At 37.8% G+C, this 21479-nt stretch overlaps 1 protein-coding gene across 6 annotated transcripts in view; it reads left to right on the top strand.

Moving 5' to 3' along the window:
• BRWD1 (bromodomain and WD repeat domain containing 1) overlaps positions 1-21479 on the top strand; it is a 102153-nt gene that overhangs the window by 24114 nt on the left and 56560 nt on the right. For all 6 annotated transcript variants that reach the window (XM_074325217.2, XM_074325220.2, XM_074325227.2 and 3 more), the window contains exons 14-19: positions 636-786; positions 1044-1178; positions 4771-4899; positions 5078-5303; positions 13256-13441; positions 18787-18970. In XM_074325217.2, coding sequence (XP_074181318.2) covers positions 636-786; positions 1044-1178; positions 4771-4899; positions 5078-5303; positions 13256-13441; positions 18787-18970 — 1011 coding nt within the window. The remainder of the gene's footprint in view (positions 1-635; positions 787-1043; positions 1179-4770; positions 4900-5077; positions 5304-13255; positions 13442-18786; positions 18971-21479) is intronic.

Below are 21479 nucleotides of genomic sequence, written 5' to 3' on the forward strand. Positions count from 1 at the left end.
CTAGGCCTTTCACCATTCTCCCACTCTTTACAACTGAGTCCTATATTTTGCAGAGAAACTTTGCATGTCACTTTCATAAATGCTGCAGTACATTAGAGACGTGTGTCCAAGACCAGTCTTGCCAAATCACCCATGGAACAGTGTGTAGGGAAGTATAATAAAGAGATGAGTACAGTCTCGTTTACAGTTCAGTAAGGGATTGTCTGTGTGCAGGCACTTTTCTAGACATTGGGGGTAAGAAGATGGGTTTTCTTCTTTCTGTCTTCCTAAAATTTCTTGTGATCTCTAGAGGGAGAAACAGTTGGAAGTATTACCCATAAGGCTTGGGTTCAGGAGAAGGGAATAATAGAAAAGAGGTAGAGAGAAAAAGCTTTGCTCTTATGAGCAGCAGTGGTGTCCTAAAATCTGCCTTTATTGAGTCTCTGAACTGCTTCTGAGTTATCTCCTCCCCCTTTGGGTTTTGCATTAATCTGTTTATATATAATCTGTTGTGGGTCACATTCGATGAACCCACTATATAGCTGATAACGTATGCACAGGAACTGGATTACTTTATTTTTGTGTAGATGAGGGATTGTATACATTGTATAGCCTACCATCCAAATGAATTTACACGTTGTGTTTTTTTGCCTTAGGGATTTATCTTCCGAAGAGGAAAGGTTTATGAAACCCAAAGTAACAATGATAGCTTGGAATCAGAATGATAGTATTGTTGTGACAGCCGTGAATGATCATGTCCTCAAAGTGTGGAATTCTTACACTGGACAGCTGCTTCATAACTTATTGGTAGGTGGTTCTTAGACAGTAGGACAAACCAAGATTTTTTTGAAGTATAATTTTATTTTTGAAGCTGTAAAATTAATACAATTAAGCATGTTTTTTTAATTTATGTTATAAATAAATAGAAATTTATGTACTAATGTATAAATTACTCTCACTGATTCGTTTTTAAAAGCCCTTATACATTATGACAATGTAGGTTTTTAATTTTAAACTTATAACTTGCAAACCGTCATTAACTGTATGATTTTGTTGAATTAAAGGGACATGCTGATGAAGTGTTTGTATTGGAGACACATCCCTTTGATTCCAGGATTATGTTATCTGCAGGACATGATGGCAGCATATTTATATGGGATATTACAAAAGGCACCAAGATGAAACACTATTTTAATATGGTAAGAAGTCAGGGGTATCTTCTTGCATGCTTGGATTTGTTTCAAGTATTTGGATTACAAAGTTTAGCCAGAAACAGATCTGCATGTTTGGGAAGTTTATATTTCTAGAAATCAGGGTACTTAAAGCCTAATAAAATACCTGACAGCCACACACACACACATACATGAACTTCTCTATATAACTGATTCACACAAGGGAAAGACTTTCAAAAGTTACCTGTTTAGCTTTGTGTGTATGTGTGACTATGTCCCTGTCTGTTTAAATTGGTAAAATTATACAGAAATTTCTCACTACTTAAATTTATTAAAATACTCAATAAAAATATAAAAAATAATAGTAAATTCATCTAGGAAATCAAACATCATTTTTCCAGCCTTTTTTCTTTTTGCACATGTCTATTCTAAAACCAAATTAGGATGGTGTTACATATTTTTAGAATTTGTCATACATAACCACAATATACTTACCCAAATCAGCAAATTTAACATTGACAAAAATAGTATAATCTAGTCCTGGTTTATATTCAAGTTTTGTCAATTGTCATAATAATGTCTTTTTTTTTTTTTTTTTTTAACATTTTATTTTATTACTATTATTTTTTGAGGGCACAGCTCACAATGGCCCATGCAGGGATCGAACCGGCAACTTTTGTGTTATTAGCACCATGCTCTAACCAACTGAGCTAACCGGCCATCCCCTAATAATATCTTTATAGTTATATTTTGCCCCTTGGATCAGGATCTAATTAATCATGCATTGTATTAACTGATTATATATTTCTAGTTTTCTTTAATTTTCAATAATCTTTCCACTTGTATTTCTTGCCCTTTTTTTGATGAGTACAGGCAAGTAATGTTACTGCATGTTTCTGTTTTTTGTGATGTTTTTTCATGATTTGATTCTGTTACACAATTTTTTTTCATGGAATAAAACATAAATAATGTGTCCTCCATGCATTATTTTAGTAGGCAGGTATGGTATTTATTTGTCTTATTATTAGTGGTGATAATTTAAATATTTGGTTAAGGTGGCATCTGCCAGGTTTTCCCACTATCAAATAGTTGTTTTTCTTCTTTGTAATTATTAAGCTAATTTTATCGGGTGCTATTTGAGACTATATAACTATTCTGTTCCTCAATAAACTTTCATTCACAAATATTAGTATTCATTGAAGATTTTCTAATGGCATTCTTTCCATATTTATCAGTTGTCATTCTTGTACATAATTTGGTAATCTTTTTCCATTTTATGTAAAGAATGTTTTTCAAAGCCTTAAATACTTTTTTAAGAATTTGCAAAGTATTTTGACACTAAATTCAGCCTTTCTCAGAAGAATGTTACTTACATAGTTAATTTACTGTTGTTGAGTATTTAAGTGGCATCTAAAATATGCACAGTAGTAACTCTTTGAATATCCTTGTACATGGCTGTTTATATGGATCCCTGATTATTTCCTTAGGATAAATTCTGAGGGAATTATTGTGTTAAAGGATTTGAATGTTGTTAAGGCGTGTGTGTGTGTGTGTGTGTGTGTGTGTGTGTGTGTGTGTATGTCTGTATATATGTATATATACATAGAAAGAGGTATGTTTTGTAAAATTATTCTCCAGTTAGCTAATTTTGGAGAGTATAGTAGCAGCCTGTAGAGAGTGGTTCTTAGACCTTTTAGTCTGTGTGTTCCATGTTTTTGTTGTTTTTTTACCTTAAAATTTCTTATTTCAATATGCTTATTCTGGACAGTTTCTAAATAAACAGTTTAAAATGTAGTAGTTTATTTGTTAATATTAAATGCACTAAAACAACTCAAATAGCATGCTTGAGTTGCAAATATGTAGGCATTTTTGAAAGTTGCATCTATGTGTTCAGATTATTGGACAAAGAACTAAGCCTTCAACAAATTTTCTCTGGTCTTAGAATTCATAGGTACATCCATCTTTTTAATTATTTTTTAAGACTCAATTGTTTTAAACATTATATCCTGAATTTAACTTACCAAAGCAGAAAAGTACGTTAATTCTGGCTTTAAGCAGAATATAAGATAAACAACCTCTAAGCCCAAGAATAATCTGACAAAAACCTCAAGTTGGCAACGGTGATCTTACTTTCAAACACCCAAAGTTGGCCTTGTAGATCGAGTTCTTCACTGCTTAGCTGTGAGGCTCCTAATTCTCAAATGCAAGACAAATTACATAGGGTTGTAAATTACTAACAGAAGAGTATGTCATTAAATACATAAACTTTAATGTGACATTGAGTTGTTCTCCAGGCACAGTTGCATGTTGCATTTTTGTCAGGAATCATTGTGTTGGACTGTTCATGCTACAGGTGAAAACCCAGGTCTGGCTGGCTCTTCTTAGATGGGAAAACTTCCTTTTCAGCAGGTACCCTTAGCAAAGCTTTTGGAGCACTTAAGTCCACGTGTATGACAGGAGAGGAACTGCCACCATTTTCACTTTGCCAGCCTAGGGCTCTTGCTGCCTCTTGCCTCTGCTTTACTTGCAGGCGTGGTCCCAAGCCAGGGGTGTGAAGTGGCATCAGGACGCAGGTCGGGCTGTGGTGGAGTGGCTCCTCTAAGGACTATGTGGGTGAACCTGGGTTCTTATGTTTTAACAAAGAATGGAAAAAATACGCATTTTTTTCCTTTTTGTGTTATGAGAGAATACAAATTTGTATACGTAGTATTAGCAGTGCCATCAATATGCCAGTAACTTTTTTTTCTTTTTTCAAGTTTGTTAATTGGCACCCATTCATATCTGGTATAGCAGTAGTGAAGTGTTACTTTTCAGGCAGGTATTGGGGCATGTGTGTGAGTTTGTTTTGGCAGTGAATAGACAGATGATTCATTTTTCCAACTTGGCCTAAAGTTTAGTTACTGGAAAGTTAGGGGCTCAGACAACAAATATGCTTAGCTCTACACTGTTGAGATAATGAAACAACTCATTCAACTATAAATTATGATGCAATAAACTAATACAATTTACAGTTAAAAAGCAAGAACAAAACAATGTGAAAGGAATCTAATCAAGGCAGTGTTTGTTCATGATGCACTTAGAGCGTCCCCCTCAACTATGGCATTTTGAAATAAGGTGGTAGCAGACACAGGTGTTGGCATATGCACCTGAGACTTAGTAACATTTCAGATTTTGCATGATGGTCAGTCATCTTAGTAGAAAGTTTAAACTCCAGCGAAGTATTGATTTTGTTCATCTTTAATCATTTACCTTGTAGGAGATTAGTCAGTAGCATTTTGTTACATATCAAAACAAAAGTCCATGAAAAGTGCTTGTCATTCACTTGTCAGCAATAAAGAAAGCCTTCACTTTGGATTGGTTTATGATCCTTCATTCGATCATTTTGAGAACTAATTCTTAGAGGGTCTTCCAAGACTTCTTCTAGGCTAGTGGTATCTAAAATGAAATTTTCAGAAAATACAAATTGACATGCTTAATGCAAAATTTGTTTTTAAATTTTTTTTCAGAAATGGTATTCTGGCTATTTTTTTTCAGAAATAGCTATTGACATGAAAACAGTTGATACAGCAAAAGCACTTGCATAGGCTTGGTCATAACTTGATTCTTCTGTGTTTCCCAGATTGAAGGACAAGGGCATGGAGCTGTATTTGACTGTAAATTTTCACAGGATGGACAGCATTTTGCCTGTACAGATTCTCATGGACATCTTCTGATATTTGGTTTTGGATGCAGCAAGCCTTATGAAAAGGTAATTTTCAATATTTTCTTTCAGCATGTAAAATAAGTAGTTATGAAGGATATTTTGAAAATGGGTTAGATGTGTTAATTTGACTTCCTTGTTATTTCTAATTATAATTAACTACTTAAAGTTTGTTTTCTTGAACATAAAACCTCAACATGTCAATCTGTCAACTTCCCTTTTCTAGATCCCTGATCAGATGTTCTTCCACACTGACTATCGACCACTGATTAGGGATTCGAACAATTATGTCTTAGATGAGCAAACTCAGCAGGCGCCTCACCTCATGCCTCCACCATTTTTGGTAGACGTAGATGGAAATCCTCATCCCACCAAGTATCAGAGATTGGTACCAGGCCGAGAAAATTCTGCAGACGAGCATTTGGTTCCACAGCTAGGCTATGTGGCAACAAGTACGTGCAAAGCCCTTTGTTTAAAAAAAACAAAACAAAACCTTTTTATTTGAAAAACGTTAAGAATAATATGAAGAGCTCCTGTACTTTCAGATTTACCAGTTGTTAATATTTTGTAATACTTTTATCATTTATCTCTAGATACATATTGTTTGGAACCATTTGAGGCTTAAGTTCTGGAGGTCATGTTCATTTACCCTTTAATACGTATTTTCTAAGAACATATTCTCTTACATAATCATAAACAATGATCAAAATTAGGACTTTAACACTCATAAGACTGTTATCAAATCAATAGTCTCATTAAATTTTGTCTGTTATTCTAATAATGCCTGTTACAAGCTTTTCTGTTCTCCACTGAGTTTAGTTGGGGGAGTGCACATTAAACTTAGCTGTCATCCATTCAGTTCTGGTTCTGCGTTTTGGACAATACAACATGATTGATGTCGTAGCCTCCCTGGGCACCGCCAGGATGCTTACAAGAGTGTTCTGTCCAGTGACTGGTCCTATTGTCTTTGAGCACTCAGGGTGGTGGCTGCCAGCTCTCTCCACTGTAATTAATGAGTCATTTGTAGGGAGATACGATGTAAGGAACCTGTTCCTTATCAAACTTCACACACAAGTTGTAGGATCCACTGGTAATTTTTGCCTGAATTAGTTAACGATGCTTGTTGCAAAATGGTTGTTTTCTAACTCTGTCGTCATTGAACCTGGATTTTATTGGTTGCCTTCTACTACTCTCCCTTTGGTTTATGTAGTTCATTACGTTTTAGTATGGATTTATTGGTCATTACATAGTGGGTTATAATCCATTACTTGTATTTTATTGCTCATATTATCTTTAGATTTGACTATGAGAGCCTCTTCAAGCTGAGTTTTGTGGGACTTTTCTCAAGTCCCTTTGAGCGAGTACTTTTTTACTTTCTGGCATAAGGTGTTCCAGTCTCATCTTGTTCTGTGTCTGTTGTAGCCAAGCACTGAGTTTTTGTATTGTTTTCTTTTGTGTTCATAGCAGTGCAGTGTTTCTCCCAACAGATAAGCTAAGAAAAAAATGCTTCTACAGACATACCTAACAGATACTGTGGGTTCAGTTCCTGACCACTGCAATAGAGCGAATATTGCAATAAAGCAAGTCACATGAACATTTTGATTTCCCAGTGCATATACAAGTTCTGTTTACACTATACTGTGTGCAATAGCATGTCAAAAAAACTTATAATTAAAGAATACTTGATTGCTAAAAACTGCTCACCATCATCTGAGCCTTCAGTGAGGTGTAATCGTTTTGCTGGTGGAACGTCTCGCCTCGATTCTGATGGCTGCTCACTGATCAGGGTGGTGGTTGCTGAAGGGTGGGGTGGCTGTGGAGTTTCTTAAAAATAAGACAATGAAGTTTGCCCCATTGATTGACTTCCTTTCATATTGCAAATGATTTCTCTGTAGCATAAGATGCTGTTTGATAGCATTTTACTCACAGTAGAACTTTTTTTAATATAGGAGTCAGTCCTTTCAAACAGTGTCTCAACTTTGTCAACTAAGTTCATGAAATATTACCAGTCATTTGTTGTCGTTTCAACAATCTTCATGGCATCTTCACCAGGAGTAGATTCCATCACTTTCTTTGCTCATCCATAGGAAGCAACTCCTCATTCATTAAAGTTTTATTAAGAGATTGTGGCAATTCAGTCACATCCTTATGTTCTGCTTCTAATTCCAGTTTTCTTACTATTTCCACCACATCTGCATTTATTTCTTCCATTCTTGAACCCCTCAAAGTCATCCATGAGGCTTGGAATCAACTTCTTCCAAACACTTGTTAGTGTTGATATTTTGACCTCTTCCCATGAACCTAAATGTTCTTAATGGCATCTGGAATGGTGAATCCTTTCTAGAAGGTTTTCAGTTGACTTGGCCCAGATCCATCAAAGGAGTCACTATCTATGGCAGCTGCAGCCTTAGGAATTGTTATTTTACCCCCCCTGGGGCCCCTGGTCTTTAATCAGGGGCAGGCCAGGGGCAGGCTGTCTGAGGAGGTGGCTGGGAGCAGGTCTCTGCTGCAGGGTCTGCATGGATGGGAGGCAAGAGGTTAGCCCCTGGGGTGACAGTACCCCAAAGGACAGAGCAAGATGAAATGTATTTCTTGAATAGTAAGATTTGAAAGTTGGAATAACTCCTTGATTTACGGGCTGCAGAATGGATGTTGTGTTTCAGGCATGAAAGCAACATTCATCTCATTGCACGTCTCCATCGGAGCTCTGGGGTGACCAGTTGCATTGTCAATGAGCAGCAGTATTTTGAAAGGAGTCTTTTTTTTTAAGCAGTTAAGTCTCAACAGCTTAAAATACTCAGTAAACGATTTTGTAAAGACACATGCTGTCATCTAGGCATTGTTGGCCCCTGCACAGAGCACGGGCAGAGTGGGTTCAGCATCATTCCTAGGGGCCCTCGGCTTTTCAGAGCAGTGAGCACTGGCTTCAACTTCAAGTCAGAGCTGCTTCAGTTGCTAAGCGAGAGTTGGCCTGTCCTTTGAAGCCTTGAAGCCAGACAATGACTTCTCTCTAGCTATGAAGGTCTAGATGGCATCTTCTTCCGATATAAGGCTGTTTTGTCTACACTGAAATCTGTGGCTCAGGTAGCCGCCTTCAGGAATTAACTTGGGTAGATCTTCTGGAGAACTTGCTGCAGCCGCTCCATCAGCACTCGCTGCTTCACCTGGCATTTTGTTATGGAAATGGCGTCTCTCCTTAAACCTCATGAACCAACCTCTGCCAGCTTCAAACCTTTCTTCTGCAGCCTCCTCCCCTCTCTCAGCCTTCATAGACTAGCAGAGTTAGGGCCTTGCTCTGGTTTAGGCTTTGGTTTAAGAGAATGTTGTGGATGGTTTGTTCTTCTATCCAGACCACTAAAACCTTCTCCACGTGAACAATAAGGCTGTTTCACTTTCTTATCATTCACGTGTTCACTGGAGTAGCTCTTTTCATTTCCTTCACGAACTTTCCTTTTCATTCACAACTTGGCTAACTGGTCAAGAGGCCCAGCTTTCAGCCTTCTTGGCTTTCGACATGCCTTCCTTGCGAAGCTTCCGCATTTCTAGCTTTTGTTTTAAAGTGAGGGGCGTGTGACTCTTCCTTTCCCTTGAATACTCAGAGGCCCAGGTAGGGTTATGAATCGGTCTGATTTCAATACTGTTGTGTCTCAGGGACTAGGGAGGCCTGAGGAGAGGAAGAGAGACGGGGAAATGGGCAGTCGGAGCCGTCAGGACACACACAGTGTTTATCGATTAAGCCTGCCATCTTACACGGACGTGGTTTGTGGCACCCCAGTATTGTAATGTTATTACGACAGTAACATCAAAGATCCCTGATCGCAGCTCAGCATAACTAGTATAATAATAATGAAAACGTTTGAAATATTGCAAGAATTACCAACATGTGACGCAGACTCAAAGTGCACAAATGCTGGTGGAAAAATGGCACCGATAGACTTGCTCGATGTAGGGTTGCCACAAACCTTCAATTTGTAAAAAACGTGATATCTGCAAAGTGCAATAAAGTGAAGCAGAGTAAAATGAAGAATGTATATTTTGTTTGGGTGAGGTTTGATTTACTGAAACTAAATCACCAGTTAATATATAAAGTTGAAGCTTAATGGAAGTCACTGTACATTTGTTTCAAGTGTTTGTTTTTTATTAGTTTGATTGAAGTATACTTTATAAAACAACAAAATTCACCGTTTTTAAGTGTACTGTTCAAATGAGTTTTGACAAATTTTAAATAGTCACGTAACAACCACCACAGTCAAGATAACTGAACATTTCCAGTACCCTAAAAAATTCTCTCGGTTTGATTTGAGTCAGTATTCTCTCTTTTCCTGGCCCCATGTAACGTCTGTTCCATTTTATCACTTTGGTTTTGTCTTTTTAAGGAATTTTGTACAAATGGAATTGTACGATACGTAATCTTTGGGTCTGGCTTGCTTAGCATGGTGCTTTTGTGGTTCATTCCTGTTGTTGCAGGTATCAGTCATTGGTTTCTGTCTGTTGATGGCAGTGCCCCATCGTGTGGACATATCACCATGTATTTATCCATTCCCTAACAGTTAAAGCACATTGGACTTTTGTCTTTTGGGGGCTGTTATAAGGAGTGCTGGAATATCCAACTACCGTGTTTCCCTGAAAATAAGACCTAGGCGGACAGTCAACTCTAATGCCTCTTTTGGAGCAAAACTTAATATAAGACCTGGTCTTATGTTAGATAATACCCAGTCTTATAGTAAAATAAGAACAGGTCTTAAGTTTTGCTCCAAAAGATGCATTAGAGCTGATTGTCCGGCTAGGTCTTACTTTTGAGGAAACGATATCATGTGAGTTTGCCTTATTTTTCCCTTTGGTTCTGTCAAGTTTTGCTTTATGTATTTCAAAGTTCTGTGAACTAGGTGCATACACATTTCAGATTGTCCTCTTTGTGAACTAATGTTTTCATCATTATGAAGTGACTGTCCTTGGTAGTATTTCTTGTTTTGAAGACTGTTAATTTGTTTCTTATTAATTATAACCAGTCCAACTTTTTTGGATTAGTGTTACCCTGGTATATCTTTCCAATTGTTTACTTCTAACCAATCTGTGTGTCTATGTTAAAACAGATTTTGTACAGGCAGGAATCCAGTGTGACAACCTGTCTTTTTTGTTGTTTCTTAAATTTATTTTTTATTAGTTGGTGTACAAAGCAATATAATAGATGTTTACATTTGTTAAATGTAAAGTGATAACCCTCATAAAGTGATAACCCCCACACCAATCTACTAGCTCTCTGACGTCTCATAGCTGTTACAGTGCTATTGACGACCTCCCCTATGTTGTGCTCTGCATCCCGTGACTACACATACCTATGTATTTAGTTATAGTTGACATTCAGTATTATTCTACTTCAGCTTCAGGGGTCCAGCGCATTGGATACAGTGACAACCTGTCTTTTAATTGGAGTATGTAGACCATTTATATTTAATATAGTTATTAGTATGGTCAGGCTTACATCTTTACCATTTTGCTATTTGTTTTCTCTTTATGCTTTCTGTGCCTTTTTTTTCTGCCTTTGATTTTTTTTTTAGTGTTTACATTATCTCCACGAATGTCTTATTAGCAATGCCTGTTTGTCTTACTTATTTTGAATGGTTACTCTAGGCCAGGAATTATCACTGTGTAGTTTGCAGACCCGTGTTTTTATCCATGACCTTTTGGGGGGGTCTTCAAGGTCACAGCTATCTTTGTAATATGGAAATATTATTTGCCTTTTTTACAATGTTGGCATTTGCACTGATGATACGAAAGCAGTGGTGGGTAAATTTTTGGCACCTTAGCACAAAACCAGGCCTTGACGCCACACTACTTACTAGCTGTCACTGTGTATTCTTCACTGCCTTCAACACACATTTTAAAATATTCTCAATTTTAAATTGGAAGCGTGCACAAAACAATCCTGCTGTGTACTCTGAAGTCTCTCTCTTTTGGCTGGTGGGAACATGAACTATTTCTAGCCCTGTGAGAGCTCTGGGATTGTTTTTGGCACAGTATTTTTTCATGTTTTTCCCGCAGCATGGTGAAGTTTTACCAAGTTTAGTTAGTCAAGAATTGATTGGGCCTCACTGTATACTGCTGAGCTTTCTGTGCACTGCACTCCTCTCTGACATTCAGCCCTGTGTATTTTAGTCTTCCCCCTGCTCCCAAACTCGGCACTGTCTCCTCAACTCAGTGAGATTTTTGGATGCTATTTAGGTTCCCTCTCTCTTTTTTTTTTTTTCCTGTTTCTCATTTGTTTGTCTTGTTCTTTTGTTGTTTTTGGTTTATATACCACATATCAGTGAAATCATACGGTTCTCTGCTTTTTCTGTCTGACTTATTTCGCTCAGCATTACACTCTCAAGATCCATCCATGTTGTCACAAATGGTCCTATATCATCTTTTCTTACCACCGAATAGTATTCCAGTGTATATATACCACAATTTCTTTATCCATTCATCTATCAAAGGACATTTTGGTTGTTTCCATGTCTTGGCCACCGTAAACAAAGCTGCAATGAACACTGGAGCACACGTGTCTTTATGTATAAATGTTTTCAGATTTTTTGGGTAGATACCCAGGAGAGGGATTGCTGGGTCATATGGCAATTCTATTCTTAGTTTTTTGAGGAACCTCCACACTGCCTTCCATAGCGGCTGCACCAGTCTGCATTCCCACCAACAGTGTATGAGGGTTCCTTTTTCTCCACAGCCTCTCCAACACTTGTTACTGTTTGTCTTGTTGATGCCCTCTCTGTTGTGCAGCCTGGAAACTGCCTTCAGGCTTTTACCTGGAGCAATCAAAAGGCTAGATTCCAGATTCCATTGTTTGTCTTCTTTCAGGGATTACAGTCCTGTACTGCCTGTTGGCCAGTGTCTGAAAGCCCTTGTTTCCTGTATGTTTTTCCGGTGTTGTAGTAGTTTATAGTGGAAGTGCAGTTCCTATATCATGTAAACCCTTCATGGGTGGAACCCTCCTTTAATATTGAATAGTGGCTGCATTATGCCAAACAGAAATAATTGTCATTCGGGTGATATTGGCCAAGTTACATGGAAATGTTCTCTGCTATGAAAAAAAAGTATATAGACTTTGGGTTTTGGGGGTAGGGGAGAGGATTAGAAGTCGCCTTTTCTACTGTTTTCCCTTTGGTTCCATGTGTGGTCATAGGAATTTTATGATATACCCAGTTCTAATTAAAATGTTCTTATAGTTTTAGATTAAGGTTCCACTTCTTCCTAGCTCATGTTTTGAGAGTGATCCAAAAAATTGTAATGCTATTAAGACAGTTAATCTCATGACGGTTGTGGCATTCAGCTCTTGTGAGCTCTTCGTTGATTTACATGGTAAAATGGAGGTGTTATTGGTGAGCTGGAAGGGAATCCGACTCAGGCAGTAGGATGGCTGGCAGGTTTCTTCCTGATACGGCACACGACATTGTTTAGTTTCTGGCTCTGCTGCTATGGAAGCAAGTTAAATCTCTGCATTCCTTTTGCTTAATACCCTACTAATTGCAGTTTGTTTGGGTTCTGCTTATAAATTGTTGGGGGATTGGTCTGTGTTATATATTCAAAGAAGATGCATCTTATTTCAGGAGGGTATGATATATAAGGAATTTTTTGCATGAAAATGTTAATGTTTAGATAAATTTCCAGACCCCACAAATCATCTAACACTTTTTGTCCGTTAACACTAACTCTAAACCTAGTAAATATCTCTGAAGATGTATTCTTTGAAAAATAAAGAAGCAAAGACACTTAAAAAAAGCTGATTTGGTACTTGAAATAAGAGTTATGGGTACTGGCCCACTAGGAGCATATCTAAGAGAGAGTACCTGAAGCTTTGTGGGAGAGGCCTGTGGAGCTAGTTGCCCCCTCAGCTGCGCTGCACTCAGGACGCTTGGGGCAGGGCGAGAGCTAGAGTTGTGGCCTGTTCAAGGCCAGTAGGCATTACTTCCTCTTTTCTGCTTTTTGAGACGGGAGAAGAAATGCCACTGCTTTTCTCTACATCAGAAATCATACATTGTTGCTCTGTTCTAGTGAGAGACCTAGGGCATTACTATTTTAATGAAATGTATCTTGTATAATTATGGGTGTTAGTGTGAAATAGCAAAAGAAGGCTTTCACCGAAATGTATTTCCTCCGTGTGCTCACCGGCAGGGATTTCAGAGGCTCCTCGGAGGTTTGTGTTGCACTTAATACTCTAAAGGAAAGGTATTATGGGTTTTGAGTCTTTTCTCTGACTTAATTACACTTAGTTATGAGTATATAGCATATCTTTCATTGATTAGTTTTCAAAAACGGGATTTCTGACAATTGCTAATGTAATTTTAATTGTAGTCTACTGAAAGTTTTTTTGCTGTTCATATAGATGTTTTATGTTCATTCATTGAATTTGCAGGTGATGGAGAGGTAATTGAACAAATTATAAGCCTACAAACTAATGATAATGGTGAGCGCAGCCCAGAGTCCAGTGTTCTTGATGGAATGATAAGGCAGTTGCAGCAGCAGCAAGATCAGAGACTGGGAGCAGGCCAGGATACCATTCCAAGTGGACTTCCACATGGGGAAGAAACGCCACGAAGAGGTAATGAATGGATGAGATACATTTTGCCTTAATATGATTGGATTGAAATTGAAGAGTAAATTGAAGTCATTGTTAGGTACCTGCTATATGAAAAACTTCAAGCAATTTACAGTTTAAATAGTCTGGAGGTGTACAGTTGATTTACTAGGTTGCTTTATTAGGTGTACAGTTGATGTGCTAACATGAATATTTAATTTCCAAATACTACGAAAGGCTATTTTGAAAACTTTTTTGCTCTAAAATAAAAAGTGTTTACAAAATTGTATTAAAATGAGAAAAAAAGGACAGTGTTTTCTGAAGGAAAACTACAGCTCTAGGTTTCCCTTGCTTAAGCATTTATAAGGTTTTAAAAACTGAATTGGGTAGAGCACTAATGTTTCTTACTGTGACTCAGAGGGATTGAAGTGAATTTTCAGAGCAAAGTATTTGGTATTCTAATATGATAGTAATTACATTAGTAGTGGAAATGAGCCGGCAATTGTTATGCAAATGAAATCTCATTCTGGGGAAAATGAATGCCTGTGGGAGATTAGAGAAGCGTGTCAAATGCTCTAAAATCCCAACAGTGCCAACAGTGCTGCAGAGGCAATCCCTGTCATATCACACCTGCCCTGGGCACTAGGCCATGAATTTCATTGCCGCCTTCTTTTTTGCCAAATGTTTCTACTTACCTGTTGGAGAATTTGCTTTTTCTCTTATGTAAACTCTTAATTTTGATTTTGTGATGGCAAAATAATTCATTTCCCAGAAATCTACTTTAAACAAATTAATATATACCTAGCTTTTGTTTGTAGAAGGAAATTTTAAACTATATTTGCCAAGTTTACTTTATTTCCTGTCTCTCTATCACTCAGTGCTGTCCTTTGGATAGTTTCTTCGTTCGGTCGCTTCTGCCACACTTGATCTCTTTTTCATCTAATCTACCACGTAACTCGTCTTTAGATTTTACTTTGCAGTGACTATTATGTCTAGAAGTTCTAGTGATTCTCTTTAAAATCTGACTTTAAATTTACTGCCTTATGCTTTAAGTTTTACGTCTTTTTCGTGTTTAATTGTTTTGGATTGGGTCTATCAGTCCTTTGTTTATGACATGCTCTTATCATTGGTTCCCACATTGGTTTTTATTTGTTTTAAATCATGAGAATAACTTACATCCGTTTACGTGGTCCTCCTCAGTTTCCCTCTCCCAACATACCAGTCATTCCAAATCTCGTTGGTGTTTTGCCTTTTTAAAATACATTAAAAAATACATTCTTATATATATTATTAAAAAGCGTTTGTTTTTAAACTTTATAAAAAGCTTATTAGGTTGTACATATTCATTTGAGATTTAACTTATTCACATAATATATTTTTAAGATTGCTCCATTGTTGAATCAGTCATTTTGACTGTTGTGTATTTCTCCATTGTATGAATATATCTGATTTTATTCATTCTTTCTGTGGGCTTTTGGATAGTTTTGAGATTTTGTTAATCACGAACAGAAATGATATTAACAGTCTTGTATACTTTTGAAAGAATTTCTCTTGAATATTAATCTAGGAGTGGGTAAGATACATTATGCCAAACCATTGTCCCCAGTGGTTGTACAATTTATACCCCCACCAGCAATATATAGAGGGTTGCTGTTGAGTCACTTCTCCAGTATTTGGAGGATTTCTTTGTTTTTGCCATTCAAATTGGTGTCAGATGGTAATGCTGTATTAATATGATCTTTAAAAAAATCACTAGTGAAATTGAATGTCTATGTTTTTTGGCCACATTTCTTGTTTCTTTTTTCCTTCTAAGTTTTTTATTGTACAGCGTATATCACGTTTCTTACTATCTGAAGTTCTTTGGGTAGCCTAATCCTATATTGTTATGTATCTCTGTTGTTATATGTCGTTATGAGTTATTGTGGATTATGACCTCATCCTTGGCAGGAAATTGTCAGTGGGAATGATGTACAGCCAAAGTTGAGGGCTTTTCCTTCCAGAATGGTTTTACAAAGATTCTGTAAGGCACCGAGGTTGTCACCAACCTAGGGTCTTTTTTGAGTACGATATTTTGTTAAGATCATGTATTTAAGAAATTTTGTAAAACACTGAATTAAATATCTGACAGATTGCCTTCACTGAAAAGTACAAAATGGTGTAAAAATCAGGCTACCCTGAAGACAGATAAGTGGCTGAACACAGGATAATCTTGGTGGAAGGTGGCATTGGGGTAGGCAGGTCCTGCCAAGACCAATTCGTACTTTAATTTACCATCTTTGTGGGTTTTGGACCACATAAGTAATATAAATGTGAATCCCTAACTCGGGTGAAATACAGGCCCATGTTTATGAATCCCCCTGGGAGATTCCCCCCCCCCCCCCCCCCGCATTCAGGCAGAGATAGACACGTTTTCTAGTTACCTCCTGAGGCCAGTAGGTAGGTGGCTTAGCATTTTGTTTAGGGTATTACATTGCAGGGATTCTGGGTTTTGGGGGGGTGATGTGATTGGGGTGTGGGGATGCGTTTCTCATTTACAGCTGTGCACCTCACAGAGGCCCGAGGCCTTACCTCCCTTTTCCACGTGGCATTGAAACCCAAGCCCTTGGGTAACTGATTTGCGCGACTTCGTCAGGCTGCCATAGTTTCAGCTCGTTGTCCCTAGTGTCCTCTGTTTCTAGCCCAAGGCGATTTGCAAGTCCCAAGATTCATTTACAAGAGTATTTGTTATATTTTACAGAGCTTTACTAGAAGTCGCTGGAGGGAGAGTTTTCAAGTTACTAGAATACAAAGATAATAGTCATGTTACAATGATACCTTGTCTGAGCTGTATAGAATCTTAGACAAATATTTATTAAATGGTTATAAAAAATGTTTTACTTGTAGAGTCAAGTTTCTTTTATTTTGCTTGGTTTCTTTCCCTTAGTCTGGCTGAGCTTTAGACCTTGTAAAGCCGAATACAGATGAATTTAAAAAATTTGGAGGGAAGTCATGCTGTCTGTGGACTAGGACTATAATAAAAACTAACATGAGGAATTGAGGCTTTTTCGCTTAAATTTATAGCATACAGCTTTATTCCTTCCAATGTTTTATTTTGGGGAAAAAAAATCCTGTAGTAAAGTTTCAGGAGTAATAAAATGTGTACCCATATACCTTTCACCTAGATTCATCGTTTTGCTGCGTTTACTTTATCCCATTTTGTGTACATGCCTGGTTTCTGTGTCTGTTTGTCTCTCTGATAGTGTGTGTTCTAAACTGTCTTATTGTAAGTCAGAGATATTGTGACACTTTATCCTTGAACGTGGCTTCTTGTATCTGCCAAGAACAAGAACATTATTTTATATAATCATAATACTGCAACCACAGTCAGCAAATTTTATGTTGATTACCGTGCTATCCAGTGTACAGTCTTTATTCACATTTCCCCAGTTGTCCCAACATTGTCCTTCATGGCTTTTCTTTTTAAAGGATTTTTTTTTTTTTTTTTTAATTGGGGAAGGAGAACAAGACTTTATTGGGGAACAGTGTGTACTTCCAGGCCTTTTTTCCAAGTCAAGTTGTTGTCCTTTCAACAATCTTAGTTGTGGAGGGCGCAGCTCAGCTCCAGGTCCAGGTGCCGTTTCTAGTTGCAGGGGGCGCAGCCCACCATCCCTTGCGGGAGTCGAACCAGCAACCTTGTGGTTGAGAGGACACGCTCAACCAACTGAGCCATCCGGGAGCTCAGCAGCAGCTCAGCTCAAGGTGCCGTGTTCAATCTCAGTTGCAGGGGTAGAGCCCACCATCCCTTGCAGGACTCGAGGAATTGAACTGGCAACCTTGTGGTTGAGAGCCCACTGGCCCATGTAGGAATCGAACTGGCAGCCTTTGGAGTTAGGAGCACGGAGCTCTCACTGCCTGAGTTACCGGCCTGGCCCCTTCATGGCTTTTTTTAATTTTAGGATTTGATCAAACCTGCTTGGTGCACTTAATTATTATGGTTTTTTTAAAAAAAATCTAGAACAGCTTCCTCATGGCACTACTTTTAAAGAGTGCATGCCTGTTCCACACAATGTCCCTCAGTTTAAATTATCTGACTATCTCACAATTGGATTCAAGTTAGGCATTTGAGGCTGGCGTACTGCGCAGTTGGTGCCACATTCTTAGTATGTCAGAGCAAGAGACACAGACACGAGCAGTCTCTTGCACTTTTGTATTTTCCCCTTCGCAGTGTGTTCTAAAAATCACTCCATATCCATTTGCAGAACTCTTCTCTACCATTTGATAGCTTCATAGTACTCCACTGTGGAATGACCAGTCTTTACAATTAATCTTTTTTTGTAGCCATTTAAATTATTTCTCATACTTGCTCTTACAAGTAATATTGTGATAAAAACCTATGCCTGTGTTTTCTTCAGATTTTGGAGACTGAATACTATGACTAGGGCGGTTAAATTTAGAATTTATTTTTAGTTTTCAGTTTTCAAAATGTTTCTTAAACATCAATACATTTTAATATAAATGTTTAATGCTATTTTTAGTAGGTGAAGTGTAGTGTGTTGTGCAAATTGGTTCATTTGATTGGTCAACAGAATGCCGTGCATAGGAGAATGCAGAAGTTGTGTTTACGCATTTGTGGATTTTACACTGGGCAAGAAGGGCTGGCATAGCTCGAGTAGAATTATATAGCCTCCCGCAGGAGAGGATAGAGCCCCCCCCCCCCCCCCCCCCCCCGTTGAATTAGTAGCAGGAGCCCTTTCACCGTGTTTCAAGAAAACAAGTGCTTTGCTTGGGACTCCACCCAATCCCCTCCCCCAGGCTGATGGCCCTCATCTGTCACTTCCAGCTGCTGCCTCTCCTGTGCCCATGTGATCAGCTCTGCACAGGCTCAGGGCTCACCGTTGTTGGCATTGCCCTGCTGCCACGATCCCAGCTCAAAGTCAAGTACTGCCAGCATTTCCTTTCCCCGCTTTACATTTTTGTCAATTTTTAATACCCACTCTGGCAGCTGCCTGCCTGAGTGGCTCGGATTATCTCTTGAGGTCACAATTAGTGTTGTTACAGCTCTTATTATAAAGCCACCGCAGTTTGAGCTAATTTTTCCAAAAAGATGTGTTTTTAGTGTGCAGTTTCGAAGAGGGCAAAGTTTTTAGGAATGCAAATACAATGTTATCATAGAAAATGTACAATTTAAAAGTTTCGGGAAGTCTAATAAAAATGGAAATTGAGGTTAATAGTTTGTTCTGAAGTCTATATTTGAGCTCAGTCACATTTAAGATCCTTTTTCCAAAGTGTTTTCAGTAGATCTTGATTTTGGGTTTGTATCTCAGAAGGAATGTATGTGCCTATTACGTGTTAAATGCATATTAGATTGAACCTTGATAATTTTTCCCTAGGTTTTAGAAGACTAAGCTTAGACATCCAGTCTCCTCCAAATATTGGGCTGCGTCGTAGTGGACAAGTTGAAGGTGTTCGTCAGATGCATCAGAATGCTCCCCGTAGTCAGATTGCTACGGAACGTGACCTGCAGGCTTGGAAAAGAAGAGTGGTTGTACCAGAGGTACCACTAGGCATATTTAGGTTTGTTTTAGGATATCTATTAATATTGTTTTTATCTACAAAAATATATCTATATGGTTATTTACAGATCTTAATCCATTAGTGGTACAAATAATCATATAAATATATTTTAGTAATGGGTTGGAATCTATTTTAATTATGGTAAGAAAATGACAAAATTTTTCTCTAGCTTTTTACTGTGGTAAATTTTTTTATAATAAGCTCGTTTCATTTATATACAAACACCTACTTTTCTCCCTTCAGTATTATTTTGAAAGAAATCCGAGACATAATATCACTTTGTCAATAAGTATGTCAGTATGTATTTATAAAAGACAAGGAATTGTTTTAAAATACAAGTATGATGCCATTATCATACCTTAAAAAAAACCAACTCTTCAATAGAACCACATATCCAGTGTTTAAATTTCCAGTTGTTTAACATGTCATAAATGTTTTTAGTTCTTTCGTAAGGCTTATGTCATTGTTTCGTAATTTTGTCAGAAGGCACATAAAATCTATTTTGGTGATGTGAGCAGGCATTGATGCTCACTGCTTAGATTTCATTAATTCATTAGTGATTATAAAATAGTGATATTTCAGTTCTGTGAAGTCTTTATTATCTTAGATACTTCTAAAAAAGAAATTTACCCAAACCTGATATTTAATTATCCAGCTGTAAAGTTTGTGTATAAAAGACGGGGTAGATGCTTGATTATTTTGCTCTATTTGCCTTCAAAATCAAGATTTATTCCCTGTCATCTTTCATCAATGACCCAATTTGTATGTTTGTATTTTCTATTGTATAAATCACGCTGCTGTGATTTAGCTTATTTCTAACATTCCTTATTGATGCTTACATTGTCCTGTCTCTGGCCGGAAGTTTGCTCCAGTTGGCGCTGCCTGAGTCTTTTGAAATGACCGGGGTGGCCTTCCATGGTGTCCTTGCTGTTAGGAATGGCAGAGTGTAACAGGACTCTCTGCTGCGTTTCTTGACCTGGACCTGGAATCTGTCTTTTCTCTTAAGCAGTCCTGTTTTCTCTTAGTGAGAAATGGTATAATTATAATCTAGGCAGTAGGGTCTTGTTACCTTGCTACTTACTGAGTTGTAATATATTGGTTTTCAAGTTATTGAAAGGAGGCAGAAAATACTGTTTTTCATTAACATCTAAACTCTTTCAGTGTTCTGTCATGGTTGTGTCTCATAATAACTAATACCTGGAAGATCATTTTGTGAAAGTACTTCCTTTATGTGTTTAGTCAGAGGAGTTTCAGGGATTGGTGGAATAATATTGACTAATACTCATAAATTGTACAGTAAATTTGAGAGTATTTAAAGTGCCAGTAAAATAGTGAAAAGCAAAATCTGGGATTGGGACAGGATAAAAAATACAGGAAAGCATCATCATGGATGTAGGCGGCTAAGACTAAGTTTTCAGATTGTGTCCGAGTTGTATGATCATCAGAACCAAAGGTGTCACTTTGGGATACTTTTTGTTGTCAAAACCAAGGGAAAAAAACCAGCATCAGGAGTGAAGACCTGAAGAATAGTTCCTTCAGGCATTTGTTCTCTTTACATAGTAAAGGAAAACTGGAAATAGTTTAAGGCTGGAATCATGGTTTCCAAGTTAACTAGGGTCTCAGGTTCCTCTGTTTCTGATCTCCATCTTAGACTGGATTTCAATCTTAAGTCCAATATCAATATCAGTGTCCACGATAGCTGGTCATCACATACCTACATCTGCGATGGAGGCTGAGATTTAGGCCAGAGAATGGGGAGAGGCAGAGGCAAAAAGGGCATTTCTAGTTGAGGGACCTTCATTTAAGCAGACTTAATGATCCCACATGACATTACTGCTTATAGCTCATTGACCAGAAGGTCATCATACGGCCGGCCATACTAAGCTACAGAGGAGGCTAGGTGATAGTTTGTATTTAGGGCAACGAAGAGCCTGGGTGAAAACAGATTCTGTTTCTAAAGAAGACGAGAATGGATTTTGAGTCAGCTAGCTATCTTGCCACAAAATAACTTTCCCAAAGAAGAGCATTGCTCTTTCTGGAGCTGTGTTCTGAAGTATACATGATACATACTTTATGAAGGAGATGCTGAGTGATGTAATAGTGCCCAGTGCCTTCGACAGCAATCCTTACAGTGGGGAGCAATGACACAGTTTACATAACTGTCCGTTAGTGTCATTTGATAAGGAGCAAGAGAAACTAAAAATTTGTATTCTGACTATAAAAGTCATATGTATCCATTGTGAGAAATCTAGGTAGGATATAAAAGTGTGAGAAGATAAAGGACCCCACTGTGCAGAAAAGTGAGCACACAATGTTGCTTCCCAGTAGAGGAATTCTGTTGGGGTTAGAGTTCAGGCATATGGTTTGTCTTAATCCAATAATAGTAGAGATTTTATTCATTCTAAAAGAATAAATTGCATATACACTCTGTGATCTTTTATAATACCACTTTTCTTAGCTGAGTGATATTAGCGATTCATCAGGCATAGAATCACACACAGTGGAAGAT

The sequence above is a fragment of the Rhinolophus sinicus genome, chromosome 17 (genome assembly GCF_057876585.1).
Source record: "Rhinolophus sinicus isolate RSI-liver-muscle chromosome 17, RSI-T2T, whole genome shotgun sequence".
Lineage (NCBI taxonomy): Eukaryota > Metazoa > Chordata > Mammalia > Chiroptera > Rhinolophidae > Rhinolophus > Rhinolophus sinicus.